This window comes from Anastrepha ludens, chromosome 2 (assembly GCF_028408465.1).
Source record: "Anastrepha ludens isolate Willacy chromosome 2, idAnaLude1.1, whole genome shotgun sequence".
Taxonomy (NCBI): Eukaryota; Metazoa; Arthropoda; class Insecta; order Diptera; family Tephritidae; genus Anastrepha; species Anastrepha ludens.
In genome coordinates this window covers 168,086,390-168,103,350 of record NC_071498.1, presented here as the reverse complement: position 1 = coordinate 168,103,350, position 16,961 = coordinate 168,086,390, and the positions used below count along the sequence as shown (strand labels likewise).

General features: G+C 37.2%; 2 protein-coding genes across 4 annotated transcripts in view; both read left to right on the top strand.

Moving 5' to 3' along the window:
- Positions 1–251: 251 nt before the first annotated feature.
- Positions 252–5,576, top strand: LOC128855798 (serine protease easter-like). Its single transcript, XM_054090980.1, has 4 exons — positions 252–657; positions 4,118–4,284; positions 4,363–4,663; positions 4,766–5,576. The coding sequence occupies exons 1-4, from the start codon at positions 585–587 to the stop codon at positions 5,476–5,478; spliced, it is 1,254 nt and encodes a 417-aa protein (XP_053946955.1). The 5' UTR covers positions 252–584; the 3' UTR covers positions 5,479–5,576.
- A 5,501-nt stretch (positions 5,577–11,077) lies between these two features.
- Positions 11,078–16,961, top strand: part of LOC128855799 (serine protease easter-like) — a 30,673-nt gene continuing 24,789 nt past the window's right edge. Inside the window, exon 1 of one of the 3 annotated variants that reach the window (XM_054090983.1) lies at positions 11,078–11,873. In XM_054090983.1, coding sequence (XP_053946958.1) covers positions 11,807–11,873 — 67 coding nt within the window. In that variant the 5' untranslated portion in view covers positions 11,078–11,806. The remainder of the gene's footprint in view (positions 11,874–16,961) is intronic. The other 2 variants (XM_054090981.1, XM_054090984.1) reach the window with 2 other exon arrangements.

Genomic DNA, 16,961 nt, shown 5'->3' with positions numbered 1-16,961 from the left:
TTGTTTAATGAATCGGCGCTCAGTTGTTATCTCCAAAGCTGTTGCAAACAACTGGGAAGAACCGCATAAAAAAACATATATATATATACACATATATATATATACACCTATCACCACATGCATATGTACATATATGAGTATGCGTATTAAACTTGATGCCTCTCCTGGAATAACCGGTGGCAATGGTAAAGAGGAATATTTTATTTACAATAATATTGTAAACGAAACGAAGACCAAACAGCGGCTTGCCCAATTGAGTGTGCGAGCATTTGAGTATCGCATGTCGAGCAGAATTGAAATCAAACTAGCAAGCGCGCATTAGTAGTTAACTAAAAAGAGATGCTGCTGCTGATACTGTAACAGAGCACCCATAATTTGTTAGTATCGAGCAGAACGTCATTCCAATACTAGCGTCTTCATAGTAGGCTTTAAAGATTAAACAAATAATACAAAAATAAATATTTAATGAACGTTTCGGTGACTTATAATCTTATTTTATTACTTTAACAACAAAGTTGTGTGATATTCTCGTTACAAACTGAGACCTCGTATTTGTTTAGTGAACTTGATTTCAATCGAGCGTAATGACAATCCGGTTGTATATTAACGTAATTTTGGCGATTACGACAACGGTTATTCTACGTTTTGGTGACGCTGGTGAGTATAGATTTAACGCTTATTTGAATAAAATTCTGAAAGCAAAAGGTAAATAAATTTTGCATCTATTCTGCATTTTGTTTTTTAAATATATGTTTTGAAATTTGAACTCTCTTATCAAAAATGTTCTTTTTTCGTCGAAAATATTGCTTAAACTTTTCTAAATAAAATAAAATAAATTCGTTTGAAAACACACACAAATTTTGCTCTCAATTCTATTGAATTGTATGGGTAAACAAATTCTCAAATCCTCAATAATAATCTCAATAACAGAGTAGAGGCTTACATGCGCGTATGCATGTAAATATACCTATACCTATTAGCGATGCCAAGCCCGGGATCGCGGGAAGTCGGTGTTTGAATAAGCTAAACATACCGAGATTCGTGAATATTAAGCTCAGTATAAAATACTTACATAAATTGATTTTCTTCGCGATAAAGTGTGAGAAAAATTTGGAATAAAATCTTATTGAAATAAATTTCCCCTTTTGCTCCGTAAAACATTAGTATGAGTGTGCAAACATGCGAGAAAAACAACATGCGAGAACAAATGCAATACTTACAGAGTAGAAATGCTCTAGGTTTTATTTGGAATAGGTTTAAATCACAATTACATAGAATACTTCACCTTACATTCAAATTATCAAATTATTTTTATCTAAAAAACAAAATAAATAATTGGCGCATACACTTTTGGCAGAGTTTGTTCCACAAATTTTATTTACAAATACATACATATTATTGTTCTCAGCCAAAATAAAAATTTAAAAAATAAGCGAAATTTTTCTACGTATTGGCGTAGGGAATGACTTCGTAGCGTTTTTACCGAAGACGTTTATTTAAACAAAAAACAATAATTATACCAATAAGTGAATCAATTATTTATTCGCGGTTGCTGTTTACAACCTCTTTCCACATTTCGACATTGATTCCGTTCCGCCAAAAATCGCCTGACCTGGTGTCGAAGAAGTTGTTGAGCGAGTTTTTAAGGGCCTCTTTGTAATCGAAGGTAACGCCCTTCATATGGTTTGACAGGGAGCGGAAAAGATGGTAATCGGTCAGTGCAAGGTCCGGAGAATACGTCCGATGCTGAAGAACTCCCCATTCGAGCTCTTGGAGTGCAGCTTTGACGACTTGTGCAACATGGGGCCTAGCGTTGTCGTGAAAGAGTATGGTTTGACCATGCCAATCAGGGGTTTTTAAGTCGAACAGCCTCATTCACGCTGGCAATGGAGGGCTCCGTGACATTCTTTTCGAGCATTTCCCAGTGCACCATGCCCTCCCAGTCCCACCAAGCACATATCATGACCTTCTTTGGATGAAGATTCAGCTTGACTCTCGGCTTTGGCGTATCTCCTGGAGCCGTCCACTCCTTTCTTTGCTTCATATTGACGTATAGGCACCATTTTTCATCTCTCGCATCGATTCGCTGTTTATGACTGTGTGTTGTTGCTCGATGGCGGGAAAAATGCTGAGAGGCAATTTGAAGGCGACTTTTTTCGATTTTTTTTTCGTTGAGCTCGTGAGGCACCCAGGCTCCCATTTTTCGGTAAATCCCATGAAAGAAAAAGCATGCAGATGATTAAGAATCGTTTTAGGTATGATCAAAGTTCAGTCTTTTCGCCAATTCACGACTGGTTTGGCGACGGTTCTCTTTCAAAAGTTATTTGAGACGTTCTTCATTGGACGCCTTCCGTCCGTTTTCCGCTGCGGGACGTGTTATCGACGTCAAAGTCGCCATTTTTGAACTTTGCAAACCATTTTCGTACTGTAGATTCGCATATGACACCTTTTCCATACACATCGCAAATTTCCCGGGCTGCTTCGGCTTCGGCAGCTTTTTGACCTCGATGAAAAGCAAAGAAGAGCAGGTGTTGATTTTTACCTACTAGGCATTCCATTTCTAAACCTCAAAACTAATAAAAAATTAAATAACTCAAAAATACAATTAACATAGTTTTGTAGAGCAGAAAGTGGTCTATCGAATGAATACTTTCCCTTTGCTTAACAGCAAACAATTCGTTGTAAAATAAAAGACAATATAAAAACCCTATGAACTTATTCCCCAACCCAATAAATAACATTCAAAACCTATTTATCTTTACCTTTCAGAAAAGTCTATTTGATGTAGTATGTCTAAGGCGCATTTATGAAAGGTGGTGGCACTAGACCAACAACAATGTTCTGTCAATTGTCAAAGCAAAGTAATGAAAAACTAGAAAACAAAAAAATAATTCGCCTTGTTTCATTCTGAGCTGACAGCCACATGGACTCGGCGAAAGACAAAAATCAAATCAGCTGATTTACCAACACCACCTTTAATAGATTCGCCTTGAGTATGTCAAACAGCTAGCATCTGCTTCTACCATAGTTCCTTAGGCTTAAATTTGTTAATAAAATTAAAGAAAGTCATGTTCCGGCATGAATCCACGATTCCGGGATTACATTAAAAACATCCCAAAATTCCAAAATCAATACTACAAATTGCTAATATTGGCATCCCTAACACACACACATAAAGGGTTTTCCAATAAGAGGTATTATTCCCATAAAATATTAATGGATTCGTTGCTTGTGTGGCACGTAGCACCGTCTTGTTGAAAATAAGCGTTGTCCAGATCAATATCATACAATTCCGGAAATGAAAAATCGTTAATCGTCACTCGATAGCGCTATCCATTCACCGTAACTTTTGCTCCAGCTTCATTTTCGAAAAAGTAAGGTCCAATCACTCCGCCGGACCATAAACCGCACCAAACAGTCACACGTTGAGGATAGAGAGGCTTGACAGCAATAACTCTTGGATTTTCTGAGCCCCAGATCCGACAATTTTGCTTCTTGACGAAGCCACCGAGGTGGAAATGGGTGCGCCCATCACTTAATATGATTTTGATTTGATTTTTCGATTGAATTCCGGATCAGTTTCATGCATTTCAACGACCGAATCAGCAAAGACGTCGTTGATGATCGGGCGGCGTGAGTTCTTGTGGTAACTGGACCTTATAAACCTTAAGATCCAAATCTTTATGCAAAATACGGTGTAACGACGTTTGTGGTTTGTCCTAAGAACGACGAGGAATGGACAAATCTGGGTTTTCTTCAACACTTTCGGCTACAACAGCAATAATATATTTTCTGGTGTTCTTAAGCGACGTGCACGGGTTGTATTCTTCACATCACTAACTTGCCCCAACAGCTACAATTTTTTCACCATTCGAGTTTTACGAACCGTCTCTGCCCAATTTTCAACATTTTTATAGTGAATTTTAATAATTCCAATGCATTGTTCCAATTTTATTAACGGCGTAGTTTCTACTTGTTAAATATCAAAAAATGACGGCTTCAAAAGTGACATCTACCGAAATAGCGAGCTGTTATTGGAAAACCCTTTACATACTTCCAATCTATATTTTATATTTTACAAGTTGCTGTAAAAGTGTTTGTTTATTTTTGATTTTAGTAACAAATTATGGAGCCTGCCGCACACCGAACCGCATGGAAGCTACGTGCATTAACCTGGAAGATTGTCGCTACCTTTTCGAATTAGTGCAAGATCCGAATCTATCACAAAACGATCGCGCATATTTGCGTAGCAGCCAATGCGGGTATCGCGATCGCAAAGTTTTGGTAAGTAAAGCCTCAAATATGGGAAAAAAAGAAAATGTTAAAAAAATGTCGATATTTTTGTAACTTGAATACATGCAGATATGTTGTCCTTCACAATACATGACACTAAGTGCCACCACGCCTGCACCGTTACCCGCACCTGCGCCAGCTCCAGCCTTTGCACAACCAGGTGTGCTTTTTCCAGAATCCCTGCCAGCGAAGCGCCCTGTAAGTAACAGCGCTAGTGGTTTCAGCGGCGGCGACAGCAGAATCAACAGTTCCTCTAGCTTATTGCCGAAGTTTCCGCAATGTGGGAATGTGCTTGACAACCGCATTTACGGTGGCACTGAGACAGCGATAGATGAATTTCCGTGGACCGCCTTGATTGAGTACTTAAAGCGTAAGTATTGTACACACACACACATATATATATATACATATACACATGTATTCATAAGTTATATATCCATACGGCTTTCTAATGATACATTTTTTCCCACAGCGAATGGCGTGAAGGGCCACTATTGCGGGGGCGCATTGATAAGCGAACGCTACGTATTGACGGCCGCACATTGTGTTAAACCGAGTGATCTGCCCGCCGGCTGGAGATTGACTGGTGTGCGTTTGGGTGAATGGGACACGCGCTCTGATCCCGATTGCAGCAAAGAAGGTTGTGCGCCCAGTCATAAAGATATCGCCATTGTGCAGAATATTCCACATCCAGATTATGCAAGTCACAATGACCCCAACGATATTGCATTGCTGCGTCTAGCCGAGTCTGTGCAATTCAGTGATTTTGTTAAGCCGATTTGTTTACCCACAACAACAAGCCTGCGCATGGACACTTTTCTCAATACTGCAATGGATGTAGCCGGTTGGGGTTCAACCGAAACAAGTTCAAGTAGTTTTGTTAAATTGAAAGCCACCCTGAAAGTTAAAGATTTGGATGCGTGCCGTGCGAAATATGCTAAACTAAATGGTATAAAATTGGATTCGACGCAGTTGTGTGCGGGTGGCGAGTCGGGAATCGATACGTGCCGTGGTGACTCGGGTGGTCCGTTGATGTTTCAGGATGATGTAAACGGTAAAGCGGCTTATTATCTGGTAGGGATAGTCTCGTATGGACCAACTCCATGCGGTTTAAGTGGTTGGCCAGCGATTTACACGAGAGTTGGTGCGTTTATAGATTGGATTGAAAAAAATATGCAAACATAGATAAAATATTTGATTATGGACTCGCGAATGTATGCATTTACATTTATTTGGTGTTCTCCTAAAAAATGGAAAAAAATACATGGGAGTAAATAAATCAATGTAGTATAAATAAAAATCTATGACAGTTCATCGAGCTGTATCCAAAAGGTGAGGTTAGGTTATATTGGTTGCCTAGAAAATGGGCCCACTTGAACGAAGAACTCAAGTTCATCCTTTGTGATACCATTGGCAAGGAAGTAAGGTGGAGGAAGACCAAGGGGACAAATGGAAGAAGAGAGTGGGGAAAGGAAAAGTGGGTGAGTATTTTTGGAATAGGAACGGTGACTGATTTGCGTTTATGTTAGACGCTTTAAGTTGCTGATGAAGTTCATCAGATTTTTTATATCAAGGCCTGCTATAACCAAAAGACTAAGGAACGTTTCAAATTTTAAAGGTAAAATACATTTGATTTCCGATTTGGATTTGCTCGCTTGGTACACATGCCCTAAATACTAGGCTGTTCAATAAATTTGTGGTTCGATAAGAAAAACACGATTTTATACAATATACAATGGCAATACACTTGTTTTCGTATCCCTAGACAACGCAGCTACCGTAGTCGAATGGGTTGGTACGTGACTGGCATTCGGAAATCGGAGTACGTAGGTTCGAATCTCCGTGAAACGCAAAAATAAAAAAAAAGTTGTTACTAACAGCGGTCGCCCCTCGGCAGGCAATGGCGAATCTCCGAGTGTATTTCTGCCGTGAAAAATCTCCTCATAAAAAAAAATATCTGCAGTTCGTAGTCGGCTAGAATAACTAGGTTTGTATATAGGGGTACACCGCAGGTCGGCGTCCTCTCGCCTCTCCTTTGGTTAGTAGCTATTGACGAAGATTTAACTCGTTTAAACAGGGGTGGGGTAAAGGTGGTAGCATTTGTCGATGGCTTGGTCCTAATGGCTTAAGGACCCTTCCTATCAGTAATGGCTGAAATTTTGGAAGGCGCATTGGCTACACTCAGTAGATGGGCTGCCAGTTGCGGGCACAGAGTCAACTCTGGCAAAGCGGAGTTGATGCTATTCATCAGGAAATACAAGCCTCCACCTTTTAAGCTTCCAAGACTAAACAACCAATATCTTACACTCTCATCGGAAGTCAAGTATTTGGTGTAATACTTGACCCCAATATCCATTGGAAGCTGCACATAGAAAATCGAGTTAAGAAGGCCAGTATAGCCTTCTACGCCTATAAATCTATGTTCGGCAAAAAATTGGATCTCAAGCCACGTGTCGTAGTCTGGATGTACAACTTAGTGGTTCTGCCAATTTCGACATTAGTTGGGTGGGTAGCTCTTCAGGAGGGCTACAATGCCACTAAATTAGAGAGAGTGCAATGAACTGCATGCGAGGGCATCACTGAGGTATGTAAAACATATCTCACTGCCGCTCTTAACTTCATTCTGCACTTACTTCCCGTGGATCTTCAAGTTAAATCCATTGCTGGTCAGAGCACTATTAGGTTGAAGGAGATTGGCCTCTGGAGGCAACTTGTTGTAGGTCATAGTAGCATCTCCCCATCCTTCTCTGTACTTCGTATTGTTCTCTCCGCCCGCAAACTGAGTTTTGAGGGTTGTGCTAGGGCTATCTTTCCGAGCAAGCAAGATTGGAAAGAGGGGAGAGTCGGCACGGATATAGGTACCTCTGTTTTCACTGACGGATCCAAGAGGGAATCTGGAGTGGGAGAGAGAGATTAATATTTTTTCCGATAGTCGAGCTGGGATCAAGGCCCTGTCGTCGTCGTGTTGCAGGTCTTTTCTGGTTAACTACTGTAAGGAGGAACTCAAACGTCTGGAACGTACCGGAAACATTTCCCTTCATAGGCACATTAATATAGAGGAAAATGGAATTGCCGAAGGGGTCGACAGAACCGGTTTCAGTTGTCCACTTCTCATTCATCGGTATCGGCACGTAAGTGCTAAGTTGTTCCACAAATGTAGGTACTTACAGTTTCAAGCCGACTCCGAACTTCAGGTATTTTTTTATGAGGAGCTTTTTCATGGCAAAGATTCACTCGAGGTTCGCAATTGCATGCAAATAGCGGTCGCCCCTATTAGACCAAAACTTTTTCTTCATTTTGGAGTTTCATCGGTATTCGAAAGCTTGGTGGCATTCGGTTCAGTGGAAGCAAAGTTATTGCGCCTAAAACGTCAGTATGTTTGTGTCATCGGTACAAAAATGAGTTTAGAACAAAGAGCTAACATCTAATTTTGTTTTAAAATCGGTAAAACGTTTACCGAAACATTTGAATTGATGAAAAAAAGTTTATGGCGATGATTGTCTATCTCGTGTCAGAGTTCATGAGTGGTTTACTCGTTTCAGAGATGGTTGTGAGGACATAAATGACAATGAACATACGGGCCGCCCAAAATCAGTAATCACCGAAAACTCCTTCGAAATTCATCGTAAATTTATCAAAAATGAGCTGAAATCATCGTTGAAATTCATGGAATCGGAGCTGAGTATCTCCAAAATCGATTTATCGCATTTTAACTGATTATTTGGGCTTACGAAAGGTCTGTGCACATTTCATTCCGCACAAGTAAACTGAGGACCAAAAATTGCTCAGAATTCAACATTCGAAAGACCTCATTAAAGAGGCGAGAAAAGACGAGAACTTTCTCTATAACATCGTAACTGGTGATGAAAGGTGGTGTTTCTAACATGAACCTGAAACTAAGCGTCAAAGTGCCGAATGGAAGGCCCCAGACGAGCCACCACCCAAAAAATCGCGATTGGAGAAGTCAAATATCAAGACGATGCTCATTTGGTTTTATGATTCCAAGGGAATTGTCCACAAGGAGTTCGTGCCAATGGGCCAAACCGTCAATGCAATTTTCTATCTTGGCGTTTTGCAGCGTTTCTTGCTTCGCATTCGTCGAATTCGTCGAAGGAGGAAGCTGGCGCTTATTGCATGATAATGCACCATCTCATCGATCCACTCTTGTGACTGATTTTTTGACTAGAAGTCGCTTGATATGGCTCCCTGTTACTTCTGCTATTCGGAAAATTGCATTTGGTCATGAAAGGAAAACGTTTTGCGTCCGTAGAGGCTTGTGTCGACATCCTGTTATTCCCATAATGGAAGTACCTGCTCAAGTACCACATCGTATACCTGCTTCATTATTTTCGTAATTTTTGACGTTATTATAATTCACTTTTACTATCTGAAGGCAATACGGCAGATAAGCATTCACCTTTCAACCGTAGTTTGTTGGATCGGGTAAGCATTATATGCTCTATAATCTAATATTTATTGTGAGCATTCACAGACAAAATAGTAATGTTAATTATTAAAGAAGACAATGTCCACCACGAAATAATTGTTGGGGCTTACGAAAGAGATATTCGAGTACATTCAGTCAAATTTCTTTTTTAATTATTTCGTAAAAAACATTTATTTTTCTACCTACAAAGTATTCAACTCCAGTTATAACCCGTTTTCCATTCTTTGAAACATTCCTTGTATGCGATTTCCGACATCGCCAGAGTTTCGATGTACGGCTTCAGTAGAATCGGAATGGGTAACTGCACAAATGACGCGCCTTATTCTACATAGAAAGAACTAAAATATCGAGTAAACTGGCCTGAATTATTTTCATTTATTGCTTTTCATGTCGATTGGTGTAAAAAAATGCTAAAGAAACTCAGCGACTGTGGTTCAAAGCACGTCTATGACATCGTAACAGGTAACGAATCTTGGATCTATGCATATAAACCGGAAACAAAACAGCATTCGACAACAAAATTTGCAACTCAAAGCAAAAGCACCTAAAAGTAAATATTCGCCTGTTTTTTCAGAAAATCTGGTAATGTCGCAACTGTACCGCTGGATAAACTTAAAAGAGTCAATTCGAAGTGCTGCACAACCATTACTTTGTATGAACTTTTGGGGGAATTAAGGAAAACCAACCTTCGAAGACGAATTATCCTCCACCAAGGCAATGCTAGCTCTTAAGTATCGTCTCACACAAAAAAGTTTTTGAGCACTCAAAAGATTGAATTAATGGGTCATCCGCCTTACAGCCATAATTTGAAACCTAATGATTTCTTTTGTTACAACTATCAAAAAATGTGCAGTCAGCGTTTTTCAATGCTTGAAGCAGCTGGTTTGATTTGTACAGCTCGTTTTGGAAATAACCGCTTCCAAGTGGTAAAAAGTGCATTGAATTTTGGTTCAAGAGAGTGCAGAAGTGTATTATATATTATATATTATATATATATATATATATATATATATATATATATATATATGTATATATAATTGGCGCGTACACCCTTTTTGAGTGTTTGGCCGAGCTCCTATTCCTATTTGTGGCGTGCATCTTGATGTTGTTCCACAAATGGAGGGACCTACAGTTTCAAGCCGACTCCGAACGGCAAATATTTTTTATGAGGAGCTTTTTCATCGCAGAAATACAATCGGAGGTTTGCCATTGCCAGCCGAGGGGCGACCGCTATTAGAAAACTGTTTTTCTTAATTTTGGTGTTTCACCGAGATTTGAACCTCTGAGAGAGAGAGAACTCTCTGTGAATTCCGAATGGTGGTCACGCACCAACCTATTCGGCTACGGCGGCCGCTAAGTGTATTAATACCCTAAGAGAATTTTATATTTTGAAAAAAAAAACATTTTCATTATTATTTCATTGTGTTTTCATTATTGGGCGCTCTTTGACTTTTTTCTTAGAATTTCATGTAAAATCCCAATCTGCTAGGAATGTCGAGATGTCTTTCTATACATACATATTGACACACCCTAATGTACATATTTGGTATCCGGTTGACTATTCGTGAAAATTTGCCATTGAGTCATTTACTCACTGGTATTTTTAGATAAAATCCCTACCTGGTGGTGCATTCGCGGATAACATAATATGAAAAATTTGCTTCGCGTGACGAGTTGTATGCCCACGAATGTCGAAAAGAGATATTTTTGCAATTAATTATTTAAAATTGGCAGAACTAAAAATTACTGTTATTTTAATTTGCGGACAAAAGCTTGCAAAAGTGTTTAATAAAAATATTTCCTCAATTGATGAAATAACGAAATACGTCAAAAAGACTAATCGCCTTAATACAGTACAATGAAGAAGATCTCTATGATCTCATCGCAAACGCATTTATTTGATTAGTTCACGAAAGATGAGGGTATTGTCAATACGAAGACGATTTCATGAGCAGAAGTGGCAGAAATTAAAAGTAAAAGTTTTGTAAAATAAATTTTTGTGTTACATATTTATATTAAAAAAATTATCAATAAAAAAATCAATAAAAACTGGCCGAGTTTTCAACCGTCATAAGAAAAGTGCTTACTTAGAAATATAATATCAATTTTCCATGAACTCTCGAGCCCTAAAACACACATCTGCTGGTATATGTTTTCATAGTTTTTTTTTCTCAAATCCCTGATAAGAGCAGCTAACTCTACATTTACCCATTACTGAACATTACAACTGAAAGAGAAATCAACTAAGAGCATTTATTCTCTTATGTCACACATGCATTAACATACAAAGTAAATGAAAACAAATAATAATAATCATCGTGAGAAGTTTACTTAAATCAGCATTAAACAACAGAGTGCTACGCAAACTCTGATTGCTGTGGCGAATTTTCGAGCGCGACTCAAAAGATTTTAGCATAGACATACAGCCAGCATCTTCTCAAGTTCTCAGTTGTCTTTGCGACGTGAAACGATACTTGTCTCAGTAATAAGACAGTCTCAGTTGTAAGGCAGTGGAAAGTTCAATTCGCGAGCAACTCGCTGATCTTTGTGAGCCAGGTTGTGATTACAAAAAAAAACCAAAAAAACAAAAGAGGAAAAAATACAAAAACAAAAAAAAAACAACGAAAAAAAACCATAATCACAAAATTTCTCTATCATCAATACGGATTTGGTTATTAATTATTTCTTAATTAATGCAAACGTGTTGTGGTCATTAACTGCTGCTCCAATGAGTTTAACTGAATTCGTAAAATCTGAACACAAAGACATTTATTGAGTTATAAAATACGAAGTTAATTATTTAAAAAAATTGCATTTACATATCGCACTTTTTGTGTGTAAGATTTGATTTAATTTGACTTAATAAAAATAAATATAAAAACTAAAAAAGCAATAACAAAAATTTAGCTAAATCAACGAAACTGGAATCAGAATCACAAAAGAGAAAACTACAGTAGCAGCAATACATGAAGAGAAGCACCTTTAGAATAGCGCTAATAACACTAAAACAACAACAACAATACTTATTTTGGTATTAGCAGACACTGGGATCAGCTTCAGTCCAATATGATAAAACCGGTGTTAATTAGCGCCTTTTGCGTTGCTGCTTTTTTGTGCGGTTTATCATCGGCACGTAAGTCATTTACATACGTATTTCACCATGTATATATATATATATATATGTAGATATGTATATATAGCATAATAAATTTATTCCATCAGGCGAAGCCAATATACAAAACAATTTGCCGAATTTTTAGTGACATTCACTCATATCATTTTTATATCCATACAAGCATTATACACATACATACATACGTTTAGAAAATTATCATTTGTATGTAAATGCATATAAGAAACAAATATGTAAGTGTAAGATCTGCAAGAAATAAAATCAAAATATCCATCACAAATACCTCAAATTAGATGACACTTTAATTGCTGGTATTACCCTGCAGGAAAATCCACTAGTATCCGCTTCTAGCGAATATTCTTAAATAATTATGTAGTTCACGTTCCTATTTGGTGGTGCTGCCGCTATTCTAATAGTCAATAGGCGTCGCATTTATGCAATCTTAAATTCGTTTCTTTGAACAATTTTCATAAATTATTTATTTAACATTAACATATGTACGTGGATTTTCGAACTTGCATATATTTTATCAAAAATCATATTGTAAATAAAATTCAAACCGCTTAAATGTATTTATTGAATTTGAACCGTGACATCATCGCTCCATTACTACTTGAATTAGCAACATTTTGAACCAAAAGCCGAAGTCAACGTACGAAGAAGGACGATTTTTGATATTTGGCGTAGTTGTCAATTTGGATTTTTTTTATTTATTTGTTTACTTCAGTGTACGGGAAATTATGTTACAGAGTGATTCACTTAATTAAATATTAAAAATATTTTCATTGAAGTTAATTGCATTACAATAATAGTTACAGCATCGTAATAATAGTTACAGCATCGTATCATACAAGAAGTTTATGAAATGCATAATTCGCCGTACTATTAGAAAAATTAAAAAAAACGACGATTAATCCTAAGACTATATAAGTATATATGTATGCAAGTTACTCTAATCTTTAAACTATTAGGATTATAATTAATTTGAATTACAGTAATCGTAGTCCATAAATTTTTAAGATTACATTTTCCAAAATATTTCAGCTGGATTATCATTTATTAACCACATAGATGTTATTTTAGCCGCTTTAGATACGCCACTTCAAGTCAGGAAACCTTAAGTGAGTTTGTTTATAAATATTTGCTTAGCTCTACGGGCTGGGTGGAAAGTGAGGAAACAAAAAAAAAGTTTGCATTTTTAAATAAAACTAGTATTGTATAATAGTTGAATATATAATCAATTCAACTTCAATCAACTTATTCCCAGTGATTCTTCAATTATTTTTTTATCATCTCTGTAATGATTTTTCAAATTTCTCTGTTGAATTGTTGGCGGATGCTGCGCTAACTTTCCGAACAGCTTTTCCATATATTCATAATTCTTCATGTAAAATAAAGAGTACGTTCATATGAAATGCCAATGATATAAGCAATTCCATTTCCTCGGTAGTCTAGCGTAAGTGCACTAGCCTGCCATCCTAGAGGTTGTGGGTTCGAATCCCACTTTTCCAAATTTTCCTACTTTCCTAGTAAAACTAAAAAAATAATTGCCCAAAAATTCTTATCTCTCCAATCCTTACTCCCGCACAAAAATAAAGAAAAACACACCTTACACATTGCATCAGTGGCGCCAGCAAAAGGAAGCGGGCAATCGCGGTAATAGCGCAGACACACCAAAATTTAGCGAAGTCCTCAACCATCTGTGCGATCCTTTTGACAGAAAAATGTGAAACACAGATGGCGCTCTAAAAAGTTAGAAGACGTTGTTCCTAAGCAACAACGGGTGGGCACTTCAACTACTTAGGACTAGTAGCGGCAGGCTAATCACCTACCCTGCCAGAAAGCAAAAATAGATTAACGAAACCAAAAATAAAAAATAAAAAAAAAATAAAATAAAATTCATTGATATATACTTGTATATATATTTCCGTGTTTCTTAGGTGGAACATAGGCTTTTATCGGTTTCAGTAATCCATAAGTTTAAGCTGTGTAGGGGGTTAGCCTTCTGCATCTGTCTGGTGCTACTGGCCTTGCCACCAATTTGAAGAGGGACGTAGGAATTTCTTCCTCGCTGATGGTAAGGTTATACCGCCTTGACTCAGTCGACAGAGCCGCGTTAGCACCAAAAAGGGTTTACCAAGTACGAGAAGTCTATGACAGTGGGTGAAGTTTGTCGTTTGGAAACGATTGGCTGTGTTATTTGCATCACTTCCCCATAAACCGAGCAATTGTGGAATTGCTCAAGCAGAAATGAAGCAGCAACGTCCTTAAACTCTTTAAAATTTTTTTTAAGAATTTTTGCTGCATCAAACGCAAGAATTTTATCATTGCACGACGTTCAGTTCTTTATTTGGTAGTCAATTTGAATCAAGAATAAAAAATTAATGAATGAAATCAAGAATGAATTGACAGATCGAAATGAATTTACTTGTGTGTTCAAATGAAAGTTGAAATCATGGCCCAAAAAAGAAGGAAGTCCCACTTAATGACATTAACTGCGATGCTAGACGTTTGCCTTCTGTTGGACCACGTTCACAAAGGTCAACTTTTGTTGCTTCAATTCGTAACTTGTGGAAGAGGGGGGGTTGAAGAAAAGAAGGGGGAAGCGAGTTGTTTGTGATCGGTCAAAAAGCTAAATGTTCTCGTTTTTCTCAATGTTGTTGTTTGTTGTAGACTAAAAATTAAACCAATTACAAGCAACGGAGTTGCCGTATGGGAACCTCACAGATGGCACCAAAAGCGTATTCGCAAAGTTGAAGCGAGAAAAGTACCCCTTTATGAACAGGGTCCTGGAACTATAACATCTTCATCGAAATATTGGTAGCAGATTGAGAATTGCAATTAAGTTTTTTCCATTGCCTTCAACTCAGTTCAAATTAAATTTTATACAAAAAAAAAAAAACGAGAAAAAAAGACGAATAGCCAAAATGATGCAAAAATATTAGAGCAAAAAAGCTGATGGTTATCAGAAAAGTAATTGCCGATTTTACATAAAGACGGCTTTGACAATTGTTTTGAACAGCTCGTGACCATTTATTTATTTTTTTTCTTTCGACAGTTATTAGCTGTCACTTTTAGCTTGCTTTAGAAAAAAAGTGCGCGTAATTTTGTTTATATTTGTTTGTTTGGCGTCAATTTTAATATGGAGCCCACAAAAGAGCATTTTCGTCATATTTTACTTTATTATTTCCATAAAGGAAAAAGCGCAGAGAAGGTTGCTAAAAAGTTGCGTGATTTGTATGATGATAAAACCTTAAAAAAAAAAAAAGTGTCGAAATTTGTTTATCAAATTCAGTTCTGGAGATTTTTCACTTAAGGGGTTATATACCTTGTGTTTTTCAAAAAAATCAAAATAAATTTTATTTCTTTATCGTAAAGTACAATCCCTTGAGAACATTTTCCAAAAATTTCATAGAGATCTGAGCAATAGATCGAAAGTTACAGCGTTTTAAATTGTGCGTCGTCACGTCCTGAGCGTACGGCCTCATGCGGCGCTTGAAACTTTAAACGCGATTATCTCAAAAACGTGTTTTTCCAAAAATGCTTTTGCGGTGGACGCGATTGCAAAAAAAGTATTCAACCGATTTTTATAATTTTTTTTTTAAATTGTTCGTAATTGATGTCGCCTCTTAGTGAACGATCAACTTTTTATGTATAAATTTTTATTTTGCAGATATGAATTTTTTAATGCCAATTTTAGGACTGTAGAAGTGGAGTTTTTTAAAAACATGTTCCTATTTTCACAAAAATCAAAATATTTAATATATTGATCGTTCACTAAGAAGATATAACCCTATACTAATGAAATCTTTTCGATTTTTTGATTTCAGTTGACTTGGTGGACTTGAATCGCGTCCACCGCAAGCCTCTTCCAAAAAAAGGGTCTTGGGGGAAAACGCCATAACTCCGCCATTTTTAAATATTTTTACACAAACAAAGCCTTTTTTTTTTCTTTAAACATTGTAATATCCAATAATAAAAACTTTTATACAATAAAATTATTGCTACATATCTTTAAAAAAAACCCAACTTTCGCTAATTTCACCGGACCACAAGGTATATAACCCCTTAAAGATGAACCACGTTTAGGTCGGCCAAGTGATGTCGTTGAAGACGTTATCAAGGTTTTCATCGAATTGGATGTCAACTTTGCGAGAGATTGGAGAGAAATTAATTATACTAAAATCAACCGTTCATGAGCATACTATATAAAGAGTCTTGGACTGATAAAAAAGCTTGATGATTGGGTACCACATGAATTGAAAGAAATTTATTTAAAAAACCGAATTAACGCTTGTGATATGCATCTTAAACGCAATGAAGTCGATTCGTTTTTGAAGCGGATTATCACTGGTGAAGAAAAATGGATTGTTTACAATAATGTCAATCGAAAACGATCATGGTCCAAGCATGATGAAGCGCCACAAACCACTTCAAAGGCTGATAGTCACCAAAAGAAGAATATGCTGTCAGTTTGGTGGGACTGGAAGGGTGTGGTATATTTTGGGCTGCTTTAGAGGAACCAAACGATTAACTAAACGATGGACAAATTGAATACAACCATCAACGAGAAGCGACCACCAGAATTGATCATATTTCATTAGGACAACGCTAGACCGCATATAGTACATCTTTAGTCACCCGCCAAAAACTGAGAGAGCTTGGCTGGGAACTTTTGATGCATCCACCATAAAGCCCTGCCCTTGCATCGTCATTTGTTTCGGTCTTTACAGAACTCCTTAAATGGTAAAACTTTCGGCAATGACGAGGCTGTAAAATCGCACTTGGTTCAGTTTTTTGCAAGTAAAGGCCAGAAGTTCTATGAGCTCGGAATAATGAATTTGCCGGAAAGATTGCAAAAGGTTATCGAACAAAATGGGAAATATACAATTGATTAAAGTTAATTCTAAGTTTTAATGAAAAAATGGGGAATGGGCAATTTCTTTCCGGACAACTAATAGTATACGGTTTTTAAATTTCAAAATACCATAAATCATTTTTCACTAGTAACTGTTGCCGCCATAGCCGAGTGAGTTGGTGTGTGACTACCATTTGGGAGTGCGTAGGTTCGAGTCTCCGTGCATGAAA

Coding starts and splice junctions, on each gene's coding strand:
- LOC128855798 (XM_054090980.1), top strand. CDS start 585: ATGACAATCCGGTTGTATATTAACGTAATTTTGGCGATTACGACAACG. Junction 4,285..4,362: donor ATCGCGATCGCAAAGTTTTG/GTAAGTAAAGCC, acceptor GAATACATGCAG/ATATGTTGTCCTTCACAATA. Junction 4,664..4,765: donor CTTGATTGAGTACTTAAAGC/GTAAGTATTGTA, acceptor TTTTTCCCACAG/CGAATGGCGTGAAGGGCCAC.